The 10,553-nt window shown below is 35.1% G+C and overlaps 5 protein-coding genes across 5 annotated transcripts; 3 read left to right on the top strand and 2 right to left on the bottom strand.

Annotated features, from left to right (window-relative positions):
* Nucleotides 1–43: 43 nt before the first annotated feature.
* Nucleotides 44–769, bottom strand: MONOS_4942 (uncharacterized protein; the record flags this gene model as incomplete). The annotated part of the gene is made up of 3 exons (XM_067875052.1): nucleotides 44–109; nucleotides 178–671; nucleotides 736–769. 3 exons carry the CDS (start codon nucleotides 767–769, stop codon nucleotides 44–46), a joined length of 594 nt encoding a protein of 197 aa, XP_067720797.1.
* Nucleotides 770–2,196: 1,427 nt separating this feature from the next.
* MONOS_4943 (uncharacterized protein) lies at nucleotides 2,197–2,961 on the top strand (the record flags this gene model as incomplete). The annotated part of the gene is made up of 1 exon (XM_067875053.1): nucleotides 2,197–2,961. One exon carries the CDS (start codon nucleotides 2,197–2,199, stop codon nucleotides 2,959–2,961), a length of 765 nt encoding a protein of 254 aa, XP_067720796.1.
* A 513-nt stretch (nucleotides 2,962–3,474) lies between these two features.
* On the bottom strand, nucleotides 3,475–5,266 carry MONOS_18176 (uncharacterized protein). The gene is made up of 4 exons (XM_067871169.1): nucleotides 5,182–5,266; nucleotides 5,016–5,043; nucleotides 4,475–4,968; nucleotides 3,475–4,413 (listed from the first exon to the last, which is right to left on the bottom strand). The coding sequence occupies exons 1-4, from the start codon at nucleotides 5,182–5,184 to the stop codon at nucleotides 3,646–3,648; spliced, it is 1,293 nt and encodes a 430-aa protein (XP_067720795.1). The 5' UTR covers nucleotides 5,185–5,266; the 3' UTR covers nucleotides 3,475–3,645.
* Nucleotides 5,267–7,946: 2,680 nt separating this feature from the next.
* Nucleotides 7,947–8,498, top strand: MONOS_4944 (uncharacterized protein; the record flags this gene model as incomplete). The annotated part of the gene is made up of 1 exon (XM_067875054.1): nucleotides 7,947–8,498. One exon carries the CDS (start codon nucleotides 7,947–7,949, stop codon nucleotides 8,496–8,498), a length of 552 nt encoding a protein of 183 aa, XP_067720794.1.
* A 384-nt stretch (nucleotides 8,499–8,882) lies between these two features.
* On the top strand, nucleotides 8,883–10,541 carry MONOS_4945 (uncharacterized protein; the record flags this gene model as incomplete). Its single annotated transcript, XM_067875055.1, has 1 exon — nucleotides 8,883–10,541. The coding sequence occupies one exon, from the start codon at nucleotides 8,883–8,885 to the stop codon at nucleotides 10,539–10,541; it is 1,659 nt and encodes a 552-aa protein (XP_067720793.1).
* Between the last annotated feature and the right edge of the window lie 12 nt (nucleotides 10,542–10,553).

Genomic DNA, 10,553 nt, shown 5'->3' with positions numbered 1-10,553 from the left:
CAAAAACTGCCAAGCCGATTGATACGCGATTCGTGTCAGGTTGCTATGCTTTTGGATATGTGTTATGATTTCTTTGATCCCATTCAAATACTGTTTTTTTCCAATTGGCCTTTTTGAAGTACGTGAAGCCATCAAAAAATGAAGCAAAGAAATCAACAGATAAATAAATAGTCATACTGCTTTCGTACAAATATTGCTCAGAGAATTCAACGAAAATTCCACTTCTTTTTGAACTTCCTCATTTTCCTCTTTCTTCAATGCAACTTTCAGAAGGCAAGGCACGCAAACCAATAACGATTTCTGTGAATGGTAGTGATAGAGCATTAAATAAGATTCACAAAACTCAACAAGAAGATTCTCATCCTTTTCTTCTTTCTTCTCATTTTCATCCACAATCATCTTCTCAAAACTTTTGACTAACTTAGAACCGCAAAAGTGACTGCACATGATACGTTTCACCATTCTATAATATCCAACATGCTTCAACATCAAAACCAAATCTTTCAAAGATATTTTCTTTTCTTCAATCATTTTGTACATTTCATCATACAATTCTTTTGTGAAAACGTAATCAAATTCTTCTTCGTCCATCTCGCTCACTATTCCAATCATCTCTTCAAATTTCTGTTTCTGCTCAATTTCAGTGCAATCTTCCAGCTCAGAAAACAATTCTAAACAAATAAAGAAAGAAAGAAAACCGATAAATAAGAATTCAAATCATCAACGAATGCAAACCTGTGAACTTTTTTGTGTTGTCTGTCTCCTTCATTTTTGAAAATAGATTGCATTCAGAAAACAATGAAAATTTGCCATTCACATTGAATCCGCATTTGTTTGGTTAGATGAAATAGATGAAAAATTAAAATTCAAAATAGAAATAAAAATATATGAAATCATACTGTTTTTCCTTTGGTCGTCATTCTGACAAAGGATTATGAATACAAACAACGTTTTATCTTTATTATGTTTGTTGTTATGGTTGTTAAGATCATTGAACATGAAAGAACGGAATATTCCATTCACAGAATGAAAAATCCGTGAGTGAACATAACCTGCAGAATTTGAAATATTATTTCCTGTGTGACATCAAACAAAGATAAAGATGTATTGATTATTTAATTTTTGTGAAATTATTTTTGAAATTGGATGGCCAAGTGAAACACAACAATTTCATAAATAACACAAAAAGATATAATATATGTATTTTTCATTACTCTATTTATTGTGAAGATATTTCTATCTGTGTCCTCTCCAAAGTGCAGGAATGTGAGTTATTGTTGAAATGGCCAATCCCCGCTTTGGAGAGCAATACGATGAGAACGGAGCTGATTATTATATGGCCATTGGGAAATAAATGAAGTTACGCAAGGACTATGATTTTCATAATTTTTTATTAGGTGCAAGAGTTGAAAACAAATTCACTGAGAATATTAGAGAATGAAGATATGAGGATGGATTTCAATGAAAAAGTGGGAACATTCAAAATTATATAGTATATTGGAACATAAGGCAGATGGAGCAGTTTGTGGTATTTTTTTGTCGAGGAAAGTGGCTGGCAATACAAAGGAAGGATATTAATCACAAAAAAAAGGCAATAAATCAACGATAAAAAGGAGAACCCCAAAATGTCAATTTTATTTATAATGTTTTCCTATTTCTCGGACTGTGCCCGGCAGACATGGAAAGTAACGAAATACTATTTCTGATTCCGCTTTTGCTTCAAAAGAGTGGAGAAACACAACTACGAGGCATATAATTGTTGAATATTTGTTAGCAATCGAACTGCATTAGGACCAGCTGCATTTGGATTTCATTCTTCGAGGGATAACCATTTAAAGCGAAAACGTCAATTATCATTTGAAGTTTGCTTTCTTCGATGCCACAGCCAATGAAAGAGAATATGATGGCTTTTGTTTTCTTCATTTGTTTTTCAACAAAGTTGTTGTTTCACTGAGCTTTTATGTTTGTGCATGGCTCATTGAATTTTGTGCGTTGAGTATCATAGAATGCATTTCAGAGGCATTGTCATCTGCATCGTGAGCATCGATGAATGAATGCCAACCTTTCCATTCATCTTCCTCCTCTTCGCTGTTGAAGCACAGCCAACTCATTCTCCTCGTTTTCATCAGGGTTTATCTTCCTCATCCGCAATCTCTTTGACATTTGATTCACTATAATCAAATAGGCCGAAGATTCATGTTATTCAAATACAGAAACATGAACATTCCTTTCTTCTTCAGATGTTCCATTTTGTTTGCTTCAATTATCAAATCATTATCTTCATTAACTTCATCTTCTTCACCTTCTTCCTCTTCCTCTTCCTCTTCCTCTTCCTCTTCCTCTTCCTCTTCCTCTTCCTCTTCCTCTTCCTCTTCTTCTTCTTCTTCTTCCTCTTCTTCCTCTTCTTCCTCTTCTTCTTCTCCTTTTTCTTCACCTCGTTCTCCTTCTCAAAACAAAAACATTTCACAAATTTCTTCTTCTTCATCCTCTTCTTCTTCCTCTCCCTCTTCTTCTCTTTCTCCCTCTTCTTCTTCTTCTTCTTCCTCTTCCTCCTCTCAACAACAACCAACAACAAGAAAAATGTATCGAATAATGATCAAACCACCTAAACAAAATAATCGCTATAATTCTTCTTTTTCTTTTTCTTCTTCCTCTTCCTCTTCTTCCTCCTCTTCCTCCTCTTCCTTTTCTTCTTCCTTTTCTTCTTCTTCTTCTTCTCCTTCTCCTTCTTCTTCTTTTTCTTCCTCTTCTTCTTCCTCTTATTCTTCTTCTTCCTCTTCCTCTTCTTCTTCTCCTTTTTCTTCCTCTTCCTCTTCCTCTTCCTCTTCCTCTTCCTCTTCCTCTTCCTCTTCCTCTTCCTCTTCCTCTTCTTCTTCATCTTCGTTTTTATCTTCTTCTTATTCAAAATTCTCAACTTTATATCCAGCATTTTTGTTTTCTTCTTTTTCTTCTTCTGATTAAAGAAGCATTTCTTATTTCAAATTCTTCGCAAAAAGTCCATCATCTCAAATGAACAATTCAATTTTGATGTTTTTTTCTCCTATTTTTTAAAAAAATGTTTTTATTTCCTTCAGATGCAGTAAACGAATTGTTTTAACTTTTGGAAATGGAAATGATGAAGAATGAGGAAACAGGCAGAGGAAAGCGTTTGGGTTGAATGTTTCTCTTCACTTGAATCAGCATCAGCATCGTTGTTTACTGTTTTTGTTGTATTTTCAACATTCACTGAGGGTTTCTGATATTCCTTGAAAGCAAAGGAAGTATTGAGAGAACACAATTTTCTTTTTGCCAATGAGCTGAAAAGAGGTTTTTTTGAGAAAAACAATCAAAAGAAAGAATGAAGAATTTGAAATAAAAAATGTTTGTCAACTCATTTTGTGAAGAACTTTGGTGAAAGAAAGAAGAAAATGGAGAAATTCATGATATTTAATATTTTAATTTGGAAAAAAAAAATTGAATTTTCTTTTTCTTTTCTTTTCTTTTCTTTTTTTTTTTTTTTTTTTTTTATTTCTTCACTTTATTTTGATGAATCTGGATAATAAATCACTTTAACATATGAAAATATAATTTTGTTCCGTTTTGTGAAATGAATGAAAAAAGAGAAAGTGAAATTGTGAGTCATGAAATTCTAAGCATCTCATTTCCTCAAATATTCACAAGATAATCAGAAAATTTCAACGATAGTGCACGATAATGTCGTATGTTACAAATATTTAATGTTTCATTAAAGCTGGTGATGGTATCTTCGTATCCTTCTTCTTCCAGCTTTTCGAATATTTCCATTTTTGATGATTTTCTTTTCACTTTTTTCTTTTCATCTTCATCCTCTTCTTTCAATCTTTCCGAAACATTCTTAAAGAATTGTAAGCATTTATATACAATGACTTCATCCAATGTTTGTCTCTGGATCTCCTCCAAAACAGCATCAACAGCTCCTCCTTTCAATAAGTCTTCAACTTTCACAACTCTATTTTCTGCTGCATTTCTCAAGGAATAAATGCATTGATTGCTAATAACGCTGTGATTATCCTTCGCTGCTCCATATATCTGAACAATAAAACCAAAAAGTTCTGTAAATTCTTCATTATGCAACCGACAATAGAGAAAATAAATCTCAAGTGTTTTAATCCATCTCCTAATTACCAGCACTTCATTTGCTTCTTCTTTGTTCATTTCCTCTCCTTCTTTCTTCTTCCAATTCACATTTCTTGTCAGCTCTTCCAGTTCTCTTGCTGCCTCTCTCGAAAAATGCAGCTCATTCACAATAACTTCTTCCAAGCTTTTGTTTTTGTGTAATCGATCAATCAAAAATTTCCAAGCACACTGATGAGCAAGTGGAGTGAGGTTGTGATGTTCCTGGTGATATTTTATGATTTCTGTAATCTTATCCAAGAAAAGTTCTTGTTCCATTTTCTAATGAAAAATAAGGAGGAAAAAATAAATTTCATCAAAAATGAAAAAGAAATGTTCAAACAAATAATTCGTAAATGCAACTCAAAGCCAGCAAAGCTATTTCCACTTCTTTTTGGGTCTCCTTTTTTCCCTCTTTGTGCAACGCAGCTTTCAACAGGCAGGGCACACAAATTGAAAACAACTTCGAAGAACCCCACTTGTTCAACAAAAGATAGCATTCACAAAGATCAGCCAGAAGCTTTTCGATCTTTCTTTCTTTTTTCTTTTCTTCTTCAATAATCATCTGTTCGAATCTTCTGCTCAGTGAAGACTCATCAAAGTATAGGTTGATTACATTTTTCAACTTTCTGCTATATCCAACATGCTTCAGCAGCAAAATTGTATTTTCTATCGATATTTTCTTTTCCTCAATCATTTTGTTCATTTTGTCGTACAAATCTTTTGTGAAAACTGATTCAAATTCTTCCATATTCATTCCATCAACTATTTCATTTATCTCAGGGATTTTCTGTTTCTGTTCATCTTCATTGCAATCTTCAAACTCAGAAAACAATTCTGCAAATAAATAAAAAATAAATTAAATTGCAATAATGAGCACAAACCATTAAACCTTTCGGTTATACTCGTTGACTGTATTTTTTTGAAAGCATATTGCATCCAGAAAACAACGAAAATTCGTCATTTGATTTAAATTCAGATATCATTGGAAAGAAGAAATCGGCGCAAAACAAAAACTCAAAGCAACCATGAAAGCATAAGTTGTTATACCATTCTGCGTTGTTAGCGTTATTTGGTAAGTTGTCACAAAGAAAGACAGAAAAAGCGATTAAACTATTTTCGTGTTTTCAGTAATGGACATTCAGATCATATGATTTGAAAGAACAAAAATATTCCTTGCTTAAATGAGAGACAGTGAACAAATATTTTCTGCGGAATGGGCGATATTATTTTGAGAGGCTGCACGAGACAGCGACAGCGGGGAATTGATGATGGAATTGGGGGAGATGATTTTTATGAAAAGCATCATTGAAGGAAATTCAACTTTTTTTTAAAAAATCAAAATATTTGCATGTATGCATTTTTAATTCTTCCTGTTTGTTTAGAAGATTCTTTTATATATCATCTTATCAGAGTCCAAGAATCTGAAAAAATACAAAAACGGCCATTCCTTTGTTTTTCTGAGGGGAACATCAGAAGAGAGCTAGATGCCAAGATACAATCACAGGATGGGAATTGAATATTTTTTTGTATTCAATTAAAACAGGGGATGGCAATTAATTCTATTTCAAAGCATTTGGTTGAGAATGAAAAGGAATGACAACAATTGGACAGTTATTGGAAAGAATAAAATTCGGAGATATTTTTTTCAGAAAAAAAAGTGGATGATAACATCAAAAGCAGAATGTTTATGAGGGATAAAAGGATGATGGAGAAAGAAGCACTGCGAAACTATGAAAATGAAGAATGGCAGCATCTGTGATTGACAATCCTCTGCATTTGCGATAGAAAGGACAAGTGTGTTCTTTTGAGGAATTTTCAAAATAAATGCAAAACTAATTATTTTAATTTCATACATTTTTTATTTCCATTCCAATGAACAGCTTTTTTTTCATGTTGTGCATCATTTTCAGGAACAATCCATTTAAAGTTGTATTTTTGAAGAAAACACATTTTCTTCTCCTTTTCCTTCTCCTTCGATCTCTTCATTGATGATATTTTTACATGGTTGATGAAAAGAACATCCTCTTGTTATTTGAGAATTTGTTGTTTGAATGGCCAACAAATTCTCATATTGCAACACAAAATAAATCTATCTTCTCTTTTTTCTGTAGTCTGTTATGAAATTTGAATCTATTTATTTAATCTGCATTTTCTTCAGATGAGTCTTGTTCACCTTTGTCGCCCAGCTCGTCCAAAGAGCATCATCGAACTCTTTTCATTCCATTTCTCTTTCAGATGCATTTTCTTCATTTTCTTCTTTCGTTCTTTCTTCTGCACTGCTGCAACAAGAATTTTTTTTTTGTGAAAGCAGTCATTGTATTAAACTCTGATCATTCAGCATTTGATTCTTATTATTCAAATTCTTCTTCAAATTCGTTTTTTTCTTTTCCTCTTCTTCGCCTTCTTCCATTTCTGTTTCTGTTGTTTTCATTAAACCTTCCTCATTAACAGCTCATCTTCTCAACTTTTGGAAATGCCATCTTTGTTTGTATATACTGCTGATCAGGTGTGATGAAATGTTCACTCACAACTGTAATTCAGTTGTTTAAGTACTGTTGCCTCAATTGCTGCACTCTTCATTACAGGAAAATGAATTGTCATTTTTCTCACTTCGCCTTCTGTTGTTCTCTAAGTTTGTTTGTGTTTTTGGTGATTAATCTTTTCTTGATACTGTAAATATCCACAAATGGGTTTAATTTGTTGCACTCTCTGCTTTTCGATGCTGACAGTCCCTCCATTTGTTCTGAATCTGTTTTGTTCTATTCACCTTCTACTGGAGCCATGGGCATGTTGCCAAATGAGTATTTGAGTTTATAAACTTCTGGTGCGAAGTATGCTCTGTTTTCAACTGTATCAAATATCCTACTCTGCGTGTTGATCTTCAGGCTTGTTATTTGACTGTTTAACCAGCACCATTAACACAAAAGGTTTGGATGATGTTGATTTCACTGAGCTAGAGAGATACATAAAAAATTTGGAGGAGTTGTGAGATCAGGAAAAAGGGAGGAGGAGAGCAGTGGAACGTGTAAATTCAGGGGTTTTAATTTTGATTCATGATTTGTGGAAGAGAAAAGTTAAAAAATCTTGTGTTAAGGCAGAATCAATGACGAAGAGAAAATGATGGCCAAATAATCCGAATGAGATGAATCTATGTGGGAAGAAAATGAAAAAGTGGATTTATTCATGAAAATGAAAACGCTCTGCTTCAAAATTATCAAATTTTGCTTTTCCAAACAATTGAAATGAATAATAACTGGAAAAGATTGGAATGAATGAACAACAAATTGTTTGGCAAGTGATGCTTGCTAATCCATAGAATTAGATGTCTCTATTCACCAAGCAAGCATCATCATGTCAGTTTTCATATTTTCTATTTTTCTAAACTTCATCTTCATGAAACATAAAAAAATCAAATACAAAAATTTCTTATGATATTTTCTTTTTGTTGCAATTTTTGTTTTGAAGCAACTGTTTCTATTCATTTGAATTGATTGAATGATTTGTTGTAATTTTTTTTTCTGAAACATACAAAAAGTTGAAGGAAAAATTATTTCCGGGAAAATAAAGAAATATTATAAGTAACATAAAAATATATTTCTCTCTCTTCTTACTCAAACAGCAGAAAATATGTTGTTTTTTCTTTCTGAAATGCATTCTGGAATGAGGAAACTGCAACCCCAGGAAGAAAAAAATATCTGGAGCATGGCGCAGTTTTTCCGAGACGAAGCGTTTCAAAAAATTGTTTTGCACAAGAACACTTTTGATTATTATTGACTTTTTATTGATCAACAACCAATTGTCTTTTTATAAAAATGTTTTTGATTTTGTTTCTGGTGAACTATTTTTTTGCCAGCTGTCCCGCTCTTCAAAGCGATAACAAAAATCGGTCAAATGCATTTTCCGATGGATGTCCCGAGGCAGCTGTTGATGCCGTTTTTATTTCTGAAAAAGAAGACGATTCGAAGCAGAACTGTGGAAGTGAAGCGGATCCGTTCAAAACAATTGCAAAAGGAATTGAGCTGCTTGGGGAAGGTCCTGGAGATAAGTCCGTCAAGATTGTTGATTCCGCTGAAATTCCATACGGTTTTCAGTTTTTGAAAGATTTCAGCCTTGTGATAGCAGCAGCATCGAAGCAGGGCGCGGGCAAAACACTCGATTTTGAATTGGATGGCATTGTTGCGAAAGGGAAGTTCCACATGGTGAATGAGAAAACATTGGCATTGAAACATTTGACATTTAATCTTATTCCCTTTAAAACTGAGGAGCTATCAAAGGAAGCAAAAGAAGCATCTGCAATTATTCTTTCTAGAGGCGTTGACGGAGATTTGACAATAATGGATTGCAACATATTAATTAAAAAGTGAACAGATGAATATGCTCCATTTTCGATATTGAGAATAACTGAAGGTAAATTATCGATCGAGGGTTTTTATTTGGGTAATTTCGGATATAGCTATCTTTCAAGTGTGGCCACACTACACATTTTTGAGGGAGTTGTGGCACAAAAATTGAAGAACTTTCAAATAGACAAAGCAAAGCTTGAAAAAGAATGCGCACTGGAACTTCCGTCTTCGTTCACACTGGAAGGAGGCCTCTTAAGCTCTGTTGAGAGGGCAAATGCAGGGCCAGCGCTGCTCGAAGCAAAAAGTGGAGCAGATAAAAAAGTGAAGATCACTATATCTAAATGCAAAATATCTTCGATACGATCACTGAAATCAGAAAATGGAGGTAGCATTTATTTTGAGATGATGCGCCCAGAGAGCGAATTGAACATTCTTGATACTTCATTTGATTATGGAAAGGCAGTTCGCGGGGGAGGAGTGATGCTTGGAGCAATGAAAGGGAAAGTGAAGCTGGAAAATGTGGAGTTTTGCAGCTGTGAGGCAGCTGCCGATGGAGGAGGGCTGCTGATAAATGACCTGATGCAGATGGCAAAATTTGAATGCAGAAACGGAACATTTCGGGGATGCGAGGCGAAGACAGGCGGAGGGATGGCAATACATTTGGGAGAAGAGGCAAGGCTGATCGACGAAATTTTGTTCAAAAACTGTTTCTTCAGAGACAATTCAGCAGGGCAGTGCGGAAATGATCTTGCGCTGTGCAGTGAAGGAGACATTGAAATGAGCCGATCGCCTTTTGACGCAGATTCCTTCAGCGTGACGAAAGACCATCGAGTTGGAGCGATAAAGAAAGATGGAACAATAGTTTTCCATGACGACTGGCTTCGCTTTGACACGGTGGTTATCGATGTCGATGGAGAAAAAGGAGAAGACAGCGCAGAATGCGGCAGAAGTGGGAAAAGATCCTGCAAGACGATGAAGCAGGCTCTTTTGAACTGTCTTCCGGGCAGAGAATTTGCAATATATACAACAGAAGACAGCAACAAATACGATGCTGAACCAATGGTGATTGAAGAACGGAATGTTAAAATCCTAAACAGAGAAAGCATGATTGTCAACATCATAACAGCGCTGGACGAAGCGAAGGTGCGTCCAGGCGAGGGGCTGTTTAATGTGCGCAAAAATGCGTATATTCATCTGTTTAATGCAGATGTTCAAGTGGATACAAGGAGACAAACCGGGAGAGACAATGGCCTGTTTGTGTGTGATGGAGACGGGGCGTATGCTGTCATCTACCGGGTGAACATCTCGTGCACAGATCCTAAACAAATTCTAAACTGTGTCTTGATTGAATGCAAAATGGGAAAACTTTCTATGAACGAAGTATTTATGTCTCATTTCACATCTTCTTTTGCAATCGTCTTGGTGGAAGCAGCGAAAGAAATTGATTTATTTGGATTGAACATGGACACAATCTCCACAACATGCACAGCACAGTCTATCGTAACTGTTTTGGTGGAGTGCGAGCAGCTGAGCTTTTCGAATGGGAATTTTTCTAATTGCCAGTCAAAAGAACATAAGCTTGGAGGAGTGCTGTATTTGGAAATCGGGAGCTATAATTATTACAGTTTTTACGATGCTGAATTCAATAATTGCTCGTGCAAAAGCGTACAAACAGCTGTGAGCGAACGGAATTCAATGCAGAACGAAGAGTCGAAAGGAGGAGCGCTGTTTATTAGAGTGGCTGACGAAGTTACAGAAACAATAAATTTGAGATTGAATGGAATGAGATTTGCTGAATGCCAAGCTGACAAAGGGAAGTATGTGTATCTTTCGTTTCCGAATGGAAGGAAGCAGATTAACGAAGAATTGTTTGAATTTGAGATGGAAGAGATTTATGGTGAGACAAATTTGATGCTTTTGGAAGAAAGGAAAGGCGAAGAAGTGAATATTGTTGATCTTCTGGGCGATGAAGCAAACAGACTGCCATACCATTCGCAGAACATTTATGTTGGAGGAGCGAAGGCCAGCGACGACAAGATTTGTGGAAGAAAAGAAAAGCCTTGAGATCTGATCAGC

This window comes from Monocercomonoides exilis (assembly GCF_001643675.1).
Source record: "Monocercomonoides exilis strain PA203 chromosome Unknown scaffold51-639645, whole genome shotgun sequence".
Taxonomy (NCBI): domain Eukaryota; phylum Preaxostyla; order Oxymonadida; family Polymastigidae; genus Monocercomonoides; species Monocercomonoides exilis.
Note: the sequence above shows the minus strand (reverse complement) of the source record. Positions and strands in the feature narration are given on the sequence as shown.